Raw genomic sequence first — 14177 nt, forward strand, 5'->3', positions numbered from 1 at the left:
ATTGTTGCATGTAATTGAAATTTATTTTCATTGCCATATACAGTTTCTTTCTATAAATATACACCAATATATCCTATTTTTAGGTTGGTTATGAAAGCTGTTTGTCTAAGTAATTTCTTATGAATTGATCAGAGGTAATAACTATACAAAGGGGTTGCTTATCTTGGCTTTAAAGTCTGATTTAAAGTCTGATTTTTTTGAATTAAATTATTTAATTAATTTTTAAAAATCTACAGTTGATTGATAGTTTGCATTCAGATTTTGGCCAGTTCTAAAAGTGCTTATGTTAACATTCTTATACATGCATTTTGGTAATCATATGTGTTCATTTTTGCTATGGATATACCTAGTAATAGAATAGATAGGTAATAGGCCATACATATATTCAATTACAGTAGATATTGTCAAAGTTTTCCCAAACTGTCCAGATTTATACTTCCTACAGCAGTGAATGAGGGTTTGAGTTTCCTTATATCTTACTTTATATTTGGTATTTTTAGTTGTTTTCACCCACCCATTCAGGTGGGTGTGCATTATTACCTCATTGTGGCTTTAATTTACATTTCTCTAATAACCTTTTCTTAGGTTAACTGGCCATTTAGATATCCCCCTTTATGAAGAGCCTAGTCAAATGTCTTGCCCATTTTTCTTTGGGGTTCTTTATTTTTTTATTGGTTTATGAGTGTTTTCTAAAGTATAGATTTGAATTAGTTATAGGATATATGTATTGAAAATGTATTCTACTCTATGGCTGGCCTTTCCACTCTTTAATGGGATCTTTTGGTCGATAAAAGTTTTAAATGTTAATGTATTTTAGTTTTTAATTTTTTCTTCAAGGTTAGTGCTCTTTTTGGCATGATCTATATAAAAAAATCTTTTCTTTGAGATCATAATGATATGTTCCTATGTTTTCTTCTAGAATAGTGCTTTACTCTTCTTATTAAATCTGCAGTTCATCTGGAATTAATTTTTTATTTTGTGTGAGGTAGAGATCAAAACTCATTCTTAATCCCATGGATCGATGCTGGTATACAGATATAAAATTTATTATTTACTATTATTAAGAGACTCCTAATAACTTTTCCATATATTATTTTGAATTTTGATTTAACAATATATGTCATTTGTGAATAACGACAATTTTTTTCTTTCAAATTGTTATAGCTTGCTTTTTTTTCTTTCTTAATGCCTTGACTAGGTCGTATAATAAAATACTGTGTGGAAGTGACATTGTTGAGTAAAAGTTGGCATCTATGTTTGGTTCCCCTTTCCTTGGGAAAAGCTTTAAATATTTCCCCATTATATTTTGATATTTTTTGTAAGATTTTTGTGCTACTTTGTGAGATTCAGGAAGTTCTATTTTATTCCTAGTTTGACGAAAATTTTTAATCATGAATGGATTTGAGTTGTGTTAGTATTTTTCTGTACACATGGCTATAAACATGATATTTCTCTTTTATTCTACTAATGTAGTAAATTGTATTGATTTTAAATGTTAAAGTTATCTTGCACTCCTTTAATAAGCCCAGCTATCTCATGATGCGTTATCATTTTATGTATCTCTGGATTCAATTTGTTAATATGTGTAGAAATTTTGCAACTGTATTCATGAGAGATAGAGTGAGGGAGAAGGATTGTCTTTTCTTTTTTTCTTTTTGTAACATCTTATTTGCTTTTGTTATCAGTGTTATGCTGCTGTGCTCATAAAAGTATTAGGAAATTTTACTTCTTTTTTATTTGATGTCTTTTATTTTCTTGTTTTGTAATATCCTTGTCAAGCTCTGACTTCAGTGTTTTTCTGGCCTCATAAAGTGTTTGGAAGTGTATCCTCATTTTCTGTTTTTTGAGAGAATATGTACATTATTGGTATTCTTTTTTCTATACGTGGTTAGAAGTATTCACCATGTATGTTTCCAGGGTTGGCAGTTTCTCTGTGTGTAGGTGTTGAATTCCAGTTCCAATTCCAATTTCTCTACTAGATTTAGAACTATTCAAAATTTTATGTTTTCTTGTGTCAGCTTTGTTAAGTTGGATTTTTCTTAGAATTTGAATATTTCTTCAATTTTTAAAAAATTTATTTGCACTAAATTGTTCATAATAGCATCTTATTATCCATTTAATGTCTATTGAATGTGTAGTCATGTCCTCTTTTCCCTTATATGGTAATTTGTTCCTTTTCCTTTTTTTGTTCTTGGTCAGACTTGCTGATGAGCTATCGATTTTACTAGTGTTTCAAACAGTGAACTTTTTGTTTTGTTTACTTCTAGGCTGTATGTTTGTTTTCTTTTCCATTAAATTTTCTTCTTATTCTTGTTATTTCTTTCCTTTCTTTAAGTTTAATTTGTTTCTCCTCATTTCAGAAGGATACATAGATAATTTTTAATGTGGTGTGATAATGTTATTGTACTTTCATTTACCTGTGGACTATTTAGGAGTGTATTGTTAAATTTCCAAACTCTAGGGATTCTTAAAATATCGATATTGAGCATAATTGCCCTCTTATCAGAGTACATACTTTAAATAATTGGAATCTATAAAATTAGTTGTTTGCTTTATGGTGCTACATGTAATCAATTTTGGTAAATGTTCTTGAAAAGAATGTTTATTTTGTTACCGTGTGGTTCATGTTCAACATATATCAAGTTTATCAGGTTTATTAACTTTGTTTTTCAAATTTTCTGGGTTGTTTTTTCTGATTTTTCATCTGATTACTCCATCAGTTATTGAGAGAAGTATGTTAAAATCTCCATGTGTGATTGTGGACTTTTCTCCTTTTAAATTTGTCACTGTTTGCTTTATATATTTTGAAGTTATGTTACTAGGTACATACATACAAATCCAGAATTGTTATATATTTTTCCTAATAGACTGATAATTTTGTCATTACATAGTGTCTCTCTATCTAGGAATACTTCTTCCTTAAGACCTGCTTTGTTTGATGTTTGCTGCTTTTTTGTTGTTGCTGTTACTTGTTTTGAATGGTATATCTTTCTCAATCCTTTTATCTTCCACCTCTTTGTGTCCTTATATTTAAGATTTGTCTATTGAAAACAATGTAGAGTTTCTCTTCTTAAATCCATTCTGATAAGATTTATCTTTTATTGGGATAATTTTACATTTACATTTAATGTAATTTCTTATAAATTTTGCTTAATATTTTACACATCATTTATTTTTGGTTTGTCTTTTTTCTCCTTTCTTGCTTTCTTTTGAAATCTACATTATTTTAACGACATCAACAAATATTTAGTTGCCTGTTATGTTTATTGTGCTTGATATTGTGATTGGTCCAAAGATTCATTATACTTAGGTAGCAAGCAAAACCCTTATTTACAAACATGTATATGAAATACAATTTAAAAAATATTATATTTAATCTGACTCTTAGGTACCCATTTTCCTAGTCAAATATCTGTCTTATTCCTTCTCCTTACCTATTCCCAACACTCAACAGAGGTTCTAGAAAACCTCTAAAAAAACCCTAGGCTTAGAAAACTCTAAATAAAGACAACGTTCAGGAAAGACCCACTAATTTTTATTCCTTATTGAGCTTCACTGATATGTCCCAGTGTGCAATGGTTACTTGAAGCCAAGTCTACCCATGGCAATTTTTACTAATGCTGGTTGCTGTGGTACTTAGCATCCCGCCTTCCCAGATGCATCATGTAGCTACTATCCTGGAATCCTAAAATATCACTGGACTCTGGAGAGGTCCTAGAGCCTGGATTCCTATTATTTACAAGGCTCTTTAACCATTGTCTTCTTACAGATTCTGCCAAGTCTTGTCCTTTAGCAGGGTAAAGAATAAGTAGAATTTCAGTAAATAGAGGTGAGAGAAGTAAACAGTAAGTTTGGAAGGGTAAAGACAAATGTCTATCTTGCTTATAAATGAAGATTCATGTATTTTGGAATTGGAGGATGTTAAATGTAGTAGATCTTAGGGAAAGCAGCAAACTGCGATGAAAAAAATTAGGGGGAAATGGCTTTCCTGTATTTGTCTATTTATTATTAAAATGTCTGCAATAAAAATGTAAGCTTTAATTAATATCTTGAAATATTTTAACAACTAACCTATTTCCTTACTTGAAAACTTTTTATATATTGTGATTTTTAAAATAGTGAACAGAAATTTTAATTTTAGAAAGATGAAAGAACTATATCCTTGACAGAAAACACTCATATTCACTCTCTAAGGTCATTTTAAAATATTAGGTACTTTACAATATTTGTGGAGAAAGAGCTACAGTTTGAAAACATTAGTGTCTTTAATTCTATATTGATTATAGTGATGCCCTTTTTACAGTTTTAATAGTATAATCCTTTGATTTGTTTTTTGTAGATGCCCTTTATCAGTTTGAGGAAGTTTCCTTCTCAGTAGTTTGCTGATACATTTTATCATGAATGGGGGTTAAACTTTTTCACATGATTTTTTTACATCTATTAAAATAATTTTAAACTTGCATGTATAAATGAAATAACTTCAATAAGCATTAAATTAGAACTAGAGAGAAAAATCAACAAATGTACCACCATTAAAGAAGAGTCTAATATAATTCTCTCTCAATCACTTATTGGTCAACCAAACAAAAATTTAGGGATGATAGAAGAGAATCAAACTACAGAATTAACAAATTTAATCTCATGGTCGAAGAACTCTGAACCTAACATTTGATGAATTCATATTCATCTGTTATGTCCATGAAACACTTGTAAGAATTATTAATGTACTATTCAATAATTCATTTTTTGACAAATTTCAAAGAATTGTTATGCTGTAGGCTATTTTCTTCAACTAGAGTGTTACTATGTAAATTTTTTTAAAAAGAGATAAATTATACCCATACGTTTGATAAATTTTAAAAATAAACTTGTACTCTAAAGAACATTTTTTTCAAGATCTATTATCTCTGCAACTGTCATGGATTATTCAGTTAATAGTGTCTTAAATTTAATGAAGTATGGTAAATATCTTAAAGACCCAAGAAGAAAATACCTAGAACTGAACTTTAATGAATATACTACATACAAATATTTGTGTAATGCAAAGAGGTACTTGGGGGAGAATGCTTATGTTAACAAAGCATTTGAAGGTTGAAAATTACGACATACTCATTCAGTTTTTTAGGAAAAGAATAATGAAATAAATTAAAAATAGAAGGAAAGAAATCCTAACAATAAGAGCAAAAACCTAAATAAAACAAGAAACAAATTTCTAGTTAAGGATTATGGAGCCCAAAATTTAATCCTTTAAGTGAATTACAAAATAAACCTGTAGTGGGCTTCCCTGGTGGCGCAGTGGTTGAGAGTACGCTTGCCGATGCAGGGGACACGGCTTTGTGCCCCGGTCCGTGAAGATCCCACATGCCGCGGAGCGGCTAGGCCCATGAGCCATGGCCGCTGAGCCTGCGCGTCTGGAGCCTGTGCTCCGCAACGGGAGAGGCCACAACAGTGAGAGGTCCGCGTACCAAAAATAACAAAACCCCCAAAAAAAACCTGTAGTGAAGAAATAAAGAGAAGGTACGGTTAGTATTCAAATGGATGTATAATTGATATATCAGAAAATAGATTATAAAATAAAATTTAAACATTGTAGCAAGCACTTTGAAAACTTACACAAAGTGAACAAATTCCTGTAAAATATATAATTTACTAAACCTTGAATTAATAGGTCATTCTACATCTACCAAAAAGTGGAATTAGCAATTTAAAATATACCCACAGGGCTTCCCTGGTGGCGCAGTGGTTGGGAGTCCGCCTGCCAATGCAGGGGACACGGGTTCGTGCCCCGGTCCGGGAAGATCCTGCATGCCGCGGAGCGGCTGGGCCCGTGAGCCATGGCCGGTGGGCCTGCGCGTCCGGAGCCTGTGCTCCGCAGCGGGAGAGGCCACAACAGTGAGAGGCCCACGTACCACAAAAAAAAAAAAAATAATAAAATAAAATATACCCACAAAGGAAACACCAGACCATGGTAATTTTATAGATTAATTCTCTCAAAATTTCAAAGAACAGATTTTTTTTTTTTAATCTACACAGATTCTCCCAGAGAATAAGAAAGGACTAATTCTCAATATTTAGTTGGGCTAGTGTAACCTTGCTTCTAAACCAAAAGGTTAGTACAGGAAGGGAACAGGCCAGAATGAATTGTAAATAAAAATTGAAAATCCTTTATGAAATATCACTGAACTTATAAGAGACTTTCCTCAATCTTACAGAATGTAAATTCAGCAGATATCACTTTAAATGGATAAATATTAGAAAAATTCTATTTAAAATCAGAATTTAGAAAGAACTGTAAACTTTCTCTGTTTCTTTCCAGTATTATGCTTACTAGCATAGAAAGACAGGAAAAAGAAAGAAAAAGGCATTAGGACTGGGAAGTAAATTGTCTCCATAGAAAAATTCCAATTAAACCATAATAAATTTATTAGAAGTAAAGAAAAAAAGAGACTTTAACAAGATGGTTGATTAACATTATTTTACAATAAAATTGCATTTCTGTTTATAAGCAATTAGGTCAGAAAACATAATTTTAACAGTATTTCTAATAGCAATAGAAATGATAAGATACAAAGGATAAATCCAACAAATGTGGAAAATTTGAGTGACTGAAGTTAAAAATTTCATAGAGAGATCTTAAAGAAAACTTAAATGAAGAGAATGCCATGTTCATGGCTAGTAAAACAATGCTGTAAAATATGCCATTTCCCCCTGAATTGATGTATTGATTCAATGCATTTCAAATCAAAGTCCCTATAGTATGTTTTTGTGCAGTTTGATAACCTGAATCTAAAATTTAAATGGAAGAGCAAAGGAGAAATATCAAATATATGAATAATTAGGTAAACGATTTGCTTTTCAATATATAACATTGTAATAATAAAGACAGTGAGTTACTGGTTTATAGATAAACAGCCTGTACAAGGAAAAAGAAGTAGAGCACCAAACAGATCCTAGCGGATAGAATACATTTATTTATAGCAGAAGTGACATTGCAGATCATTGTGGAAAGATAGAATGATTAAATAAACAATGCTGAGATACGTGTTATCCATATAGAAAGTGAGGTTGCATCCATATCTCATGCCGTACAGAAACTTAGTTCAAGATGGATAGGATATAAATGCACAGAGCAAAATTTTTAAACTTTCAGAAGAAAATAAGGGTATCTCTGTGCTTGTATAAAAGCTCAGGAAATTTCTTAAAGAAATTTTAAAATTTCTTCTCTTTAAAAGAGAAGATTGATCCATTCAGTGACATTAAACTTAATTACTTGATTTCATCAGAATGTGACAAGATCCACATAGAACATAACTGCAATATATTTAGCCTCTATAGGATTAATATCAAAATAGGTCAAGACTTCCATCAGGATTCCAATCAAGATTCTGAAAGGCAGTAGCATTTACAAACCACATATATACCTCACCTCCCACTCTCACCCGCACCCTCACACACAAGAGGGCTCATAAAGGCTGATAAAATGAACTTCATCTTTTGCTGGTGTCATTCTTATTTTACATTAAAGGCAGATCTGATCCTTGATCAATATGAAAAGCACGTAATCTTTATGCTCTGTACTGTACCTGGCACATTAAACTAATCATTGCTTTGTCCTTGATCATTTACAAGGTGAAATCTTGTTACAAGCTGAGCAATTCTTCTTAAGTCTCCTCAATAGCCTCATCTGTGTTATCCCTCCTTTCTCCCAAGTTCATTTAGAATGTATGTCCTAATTCTATAAATCCTTTTGTGAGCATTCTGTTGGGATGTTGTCAGATAATGTAGTTTCCATATTAACTGGTGCTATAAGAGCCTCAGATTCAATTGGGTCCAAAACTTTATGACATATGGATTTGGAAGGAAAATAGTAGTGAGTACACTCAGTGGGACGACATGACCAAAAATGATAGGTATTACCTAATCATTAAAAGGAGAAAAACAAGAACTGCAGTTCCTGGCAAAAAAGAAAGACTCCCTCTCCCAAGAAGGCAGGGATTACAACAAAATATAGAGAGAGTATTTCTAAGGGGAGGTTGCAAATGTTGGAGGGCATTCCTAGAACATTTTAATTATTGCTATTTTATGCAACATGAGCTTTCAGTGTTTTATAAACCTTACAGGAAAGTATTTATTTTCTGATAACAGAGTTTAGTCTATGTAATGAGTAATGAATTATGTAAGTAGATGGACAAAACAAGTTCTCTTTTGAAATAGCAACACTGTCTTCATTTATCATTAAATATTTTCTGATACCAAAGAAGGGAAAAATGCTTTAAATAAAAGTTTCTCTTATGTAAGGTGTGCCTATTCCTGTAGGCACGTAGGTATTTTCTCCATGTAGGAGAAAAGATAGATTAAAAAACAAATTATAACATGTTTATTTATATATGTGATATGTGTCATCATTAAGTGTGAGGACAGTCTGCTTTAGCCATCAAAGCTCTACTTAATTCAATTTAATGTTATTTTTGCCATAGCATGATTAACGTTTTAAAGTTTTGTTATAGATTTGTGTTGTAAGGAAAACAGACACAGGGCTCTTGAATTATAGTAATCATTATTGTTCTGTCTTATGTTGTTTCTTAGAAAACATAACACAGTTCACAATGTGTAAGTCAGTTTGTGGATGACTTATTTCTCGTATTTTTCTCAAAGCAACTAAAGTAATAGTAAGGGAAGGACATTTAAGATGTCTTAAATTATGCTTCCTCTCCATGAGTGTGAAAAATAAAGATTAAAGAATTGGGTATATTTAATTCATTAGTCATGCATATTAGAAAAAGACACATGAATGTCTTTGAATATAACATTGTTTGTATTTTGAAGTTTACTAGATTTAAATGCCTTTGTCTAAAAGCATCTAAAACTGACCTGATTGAGCTATTTTTGACTCGGCTTTTTGTCCAATAGATTTTATCAATCAGCATCAAATCACTAACATGTATTATTTAATATTTAATATTATTTCAGGCTTTAATCCTTTTAGGAACTTTACCTTATACATTTCAAAAATAATACCCTCACATAATGAAATATATGTAAAAACAGGTGTTTGTAAGGTCAAAATGACTTTTCTTCTCTCTCTCTTTTTTTTATTCTCAAGTATTCCATTCAAAATCCTTTCATTTGTTTTTCAGGTTGGTGAGGGGTTTTTTTCCTTAAATGATCAGCAATTTTAATTATTGCTATTGTTTGCTTCATAGGGTCTAAGAGAATAAGTGATAGTGAAGTCTCTGACTATGACTGCGATGATGGAATTGGTGTAGTATCAGGTAAGAATTTCAGAATTATTTTATAGTGATAATAAGGAAGTGTGACTCATCATTATTTACCAGTAAATATGTAAATAGGTAGATAAATGTAATGAGGTACAAAGGACTTGCCTCTTTATGCCCCCTCCCCCGAAACAGCCTATGGCAGTTTAAACTGAATAATTCTAGTTGCTGGAATACCTGTACCAGTTCTTAGATTGAATATTCTATTGAAAGATGTCTCATAAGTAATACCAATTTTCTATTTTTAAACTACTAAGTAATAAGGATTTCACTATAAATTTGAGAAGTTATATAACTGAAACTTCTTTATACTTCACTAACTGTGAAAAAAATCTTTCTAACATCACTAACATACCCAAGTATGTCAAATATCTGAATCCACTTTTTGAAATTTTTTCATTGTTGTTATGTGGATTAGTATCAGGTGCAGCTACATTTTGAAATTATGGTATTGTGGTTTAAAATATTGCCTCATTTATGGTTAGAAATTTATCTGATGATTTAATATTTTAGGTAAGTAGCTATTTTTTAATAAATTCTGGCAAAATTTTTATATATATTATACTCAAAATATTATAAAAATGTTTGATTCTCTTCTTCTTGAAGGTTAATTAGCTCAGCAAATTTCATAAGCATAACTAATTTTATCATGAACAAAATATGTTTTATTGTATGTAAGACGTGCTGCAGTTGCATCAGTGACTGATAATTTTTGTTGGACAGTTTTTGATAGAATATGAGTCAGTTTGCATGCTACCAGTGTACTACTTTTAAAAAACCCAATGACTATCTTTTAGTCTTTATTTTTTGCACTAAGGGTTAACAATATATTAATTCACTAAGACTGCAAAAATATTTTTCATGTTTTATGGTTTGTGAATTAAACCTTAAAAAGTCATATTTCTCATGATCTCTTGCTTGGAGATCGTTAGCAGTTTTTTCCTGCTTGTGTTCTAGTCCTTTAATTGACTGTTCAACTTCTTCTCTTTATTAAATATCTAGCCACATCAGATTTTTTCCACCCAAAATATTTTCCTTCAGGTCATTAAAGCTCTTTATCTTGATGCCATTTTTGGCATATCTCAATTCTTTTATTTTCTACTTCCAGGATAACAAAAAAATGATCATGTTATTATGTTTCCATTCTGTTAAAGGAACTGTATCTTTTGAAAAAAAACTTTTCAGGAATCATTCATTATTTTGGTTAGTACTCTCTGGAAAAATTTTTGTTGTTACAGAATAGTATTTCACAAACCTACACAATTCAAGGTGTTTACCCTGGGTTCATTACTTTTTACTACCATGAAACATCATGGTTTCTTGTTTCAATGTTGTTATTAATTTTTTTACTATATAGTGAATCATTTAATAATCCACTGAGGAAAAAAGACTGCTGTAATATCCTATATGTTGTTATTTTGAAATCCAGTGTAATTTTTGAGACATGGTTTTTTCATCATATACCATATTTTAATAACGCATTTGAAAGATAACATTTCAAAAGCTACAGTACCATAGTCCTGATTTTGATGTTTATAAAAAGGATATGGAGATAACTTCAAATGCTTGGAATATATCAGAATTTACATATTTACTTCAGATGGTATTCAGAGTGCTTTCTAATATTGTTTATTTCTTAAAGAAATAACTATAGAGTATAGAAATTAGAAACTTTTTGTCAAGGTAATCATTTTATTTATTTATTTTTTTAAATAGATCTTTATTGGAGTATAATTGCTTCACAATACTGTGTTAGTTTCTGTTGTACAACAAAGTGAATCAGCCATATGCATACATATATCCCCATATCCCCTCCCACTTTTTTTTTTTTTAACATCTTTATTGGAGACTCCCTCCTTTATAATTGTTGAGAATTATTTGAAGCTCTTCTAGGTCAATGAAGAGATGAAAATGTTTTTAGAATAAACTTGAATCTTCTACTGAAGATTATTAACTGTGTAAAAAAGTTTTACTCTACCTAGCATAGGGCCTTGGACATAGTAGCTCTCTAAATATTTGAATATTTGTCTTTCCTTTTCAATTTAAGTGTTTATAAAATATTATTTTATCTTACTGTTATGCTTTATTCATTATGCTTTACATTTAGTATATTCAGAGCTTTTCAACTTCACTAACATTTTATGTTTTTTCAGTGAAATACAAAATATAAGAGATCTTAGTGTATAGATAACTATAATCTTAATATTTCCACCTTTAGATTATCGACACAATGGTCGAGACCTTCAAAGCTCAACATTGTCAGTGCCAGAACAAGTAATGTCATCAAACTATTGTTCACCATCAGGGTCTCCTCACCGAGTGGATGTTATAGGAAGGACTAGATCTTGGTCACCCAGTGTCCCTCCTCCACAGAGGTAAGACAGCATAACATTTTATTTGTAAGATGATATTATAAGCCTATTTATCATAAAATATTATTGGAAATTTTCAAAGATAATAAATTCTTGTAGAAAAAAGTTACTTAGGGAAAAACATACCTGCTATCAATAGCTTATATAATGAGAGTAAGATGAAATATGGGCTACTTTGTAACTTTAGATGACCTATATATAATTTTATAGCTATAGTTATAAAGAAGATCCAACTTCCAGTCTCATATGTATATTGAGCAGATCTAGTTAGACCCAACTAATTATACTCATGAATGATATAGATATTGATAATTTAAGAAATTGGAAAAAAGAACATTTGATGGAGCTATACAATTAAGAACAATCATGAGAAGACTAAAAAGGAATGCATGGGCAGTGGGAAGAATTGCTTGGAAAATCTGCAACTCCAAGTCTTATGCTTAGTGGAAAATTCTGATCAATCCAGTTAAGTACAGAAAGCCTTAATGGAGTAAGAACCATGGAAATAATGTGTTTCCTAACAGGAAGTATGTGCATAATTTCACATTTTATATACTTGCAATGTTTAAGGAAATTTGAACTCTTAGAATGACAGCCTTATAACACTTATTTTAAATGAGTAATTGAGTTAGTTTTAGGCATTTAGACTTAGAATTTTAAATTGTAATCTTAATTTTATACATGGTATTGCATTATTTAAGAGAAAAGGTTTATTATATTTATAAATTTAACAACTTATAAGGATATTAAGGACTTTAAAAGTGTTAATTTAGACAATTAATTGAAGAGAAAATCTAATATGTTAAGTTAACAAACATAGTTTAAAATGTTTGAAGATGTTGAATTAACTAAATTTATAAATGGGACTAAAATTATTAAAAGTCTTCTGAAAAGTAATTGTTTAAATGTGGTAGGCCTATCAGTAGAGTAATAAGATTTGTAATCTGAAATTTAAAGTGCAAGAGAGAAAGAGATTTTGAATTTGTAGCTTTAATAAATTAAGTCCTTTCTTGTTAAAAAAAAAAAAAAGAATGCTTGACTTTTACCAGGGAAAAAGTATTTGAACATGCCAATAGAAAATTGGCATGGGTTTTAGATTAGATTCACCTGCACATAATAGAAAGCCCGTAATAACAGGAGCTTATGTAAAAGGTTTATTCCATCATGAAAAAGAAGTATATAAGTAGACAATCCAGGCCAAGGATGGCAGCTTAAAAAAATAGTCATTAATCAATTCTAAAGACATCAGTTTAGATTTTAAAAGAAATAGCAATTAATATCCCTAAAATAAGATCCACCAATATATTGTCTATAAGCAACATGCTGAACTCATTTTCACCATACAAATCTATTCCTCCTCCTGTGTTACATAGATCGTTATCACTACTATACACCTGGGAGTCATCCATTCATAGTTTTGATAATCCTTATCTCCATCCCCATTGATATTAGCTTACTTTTATGTTATACCTCTGTTATAGCAGCAATCTCCTATTAGTTAAAACAAAACAAAAACCTTGGACTTGACATTACAGTGATTTTTGTCTTTTTCTACTATCTTTATTAATAAACTTTGTTTCTTAGTATAATATGTGACTATGGTCTATTAAGATATTTAATGGATCTTGCTATTTCAGTCGGAATGTGGAACAGGGACTTCGAGGGACACGCTCTACTACGGGACATTATAATACAATTAGCCGAATGGATAGACATCGTGTCATGGATGACCATTATTCTCCAGATAGAGACAGGTAAATATGATCAAATACTATTAGAGCTTATTATAATTGCTGCCTTCAGGAAGAAGGTATTACCATAAAATATTTTCATCCTGAACTTGGGTATTTCTTATCTTAGTTTCTAAAACCATATGCTTCCTTTACAATACCTACATTGATTCTTGTGATTGCCACATCATTAAAAAAAATTAAAGAAACAAAAATAACCTTTTGTTTGGTAAGAAAAAAAATTCATTTTGCTCTTTCAATTTTCGTACTTTGTTAAATCAAACCAGTTAAGTTAGTGAATTTGCACATGAGGTTATAATGATAATCATGAGGAAAACAAGATGTTTTATTATTTTTACCGTATCATAACCAATTATCATATAGAAAAATACTTTCATGAGACAACACATTTAAAGTCTTTTACATTCATCTGGGAAATAAGTGTGACTTTTTTAATATAAAAGTGTTAAGACAAGTTTGGTTTGTTTAGGAAACAGACGCAAAAACTGATTCACGAAGAGGTTTTTCCTCATGGCTTTCAGTAAACCTTTTAAGCAACTTAAAGAATCATGCTTGTCAGCTGCTGTACTTGAGAGACTTCTCTGAATTTGCTCTATTAAATGTGATATACTTAGAAGTAATATGCTATGTTTCAATACATACGTTAATTACTACTAATTTTTTTAAGTTAAGCAAATTGGTTAACCCTCTAATTCATGGTTTGGTTACATATAAAATAGAAAATGCTATGATATATCCCCAAAACTATTAAAAGGATTTAAGATAAGGATTAGGATAGA

General features: G+C 30.5%; 1 protein-coding gene across 49 annotated transcripts in view; it reads left to right on the top strand.

Annotated features, from left to right (window-relative positions):
- Window positions 1–14177, top strand: part of RIMS2 (regulating synaptic membrane exocytosis 2) — a 572826-nt gene that overhangs the window by 347911 nt on the left and 210738 nt on the right. For all 49 annotated transcript variants that reach the window (XM_060287502.2, XM_060287509.2, XM_060287505.2 and 46 more), the window contains 3 exons: window positions 9204–9272; window positions 11494–11650; window positions 13285–13401. In XM_060287502.2, the coding sequence (XP_060143485.1) occupies window positions 9204–9272; window positions 11494–11650; window positions 13285–13401 (343 nt within the window). The remainder of the gene's footprint in view (window positions 1–9203; window positions 9273–11493; window positions 11651–13284; window positions 13402–14177) is intronic.

This window comes from Globicephala melas, chromosome 17, assembly GCF_963455315.2.
Source record: "Globicephala melas chromosome 17, mGloMel1.2, whole genome shotgun sequence".
Taxonomy (NCBI): domain Eukaryota; kingdom Metazoa; phylum Chordata; class Mammalia; order Artiodactyla; family Delphinidae; genus Globicephala; species Globicephala melas.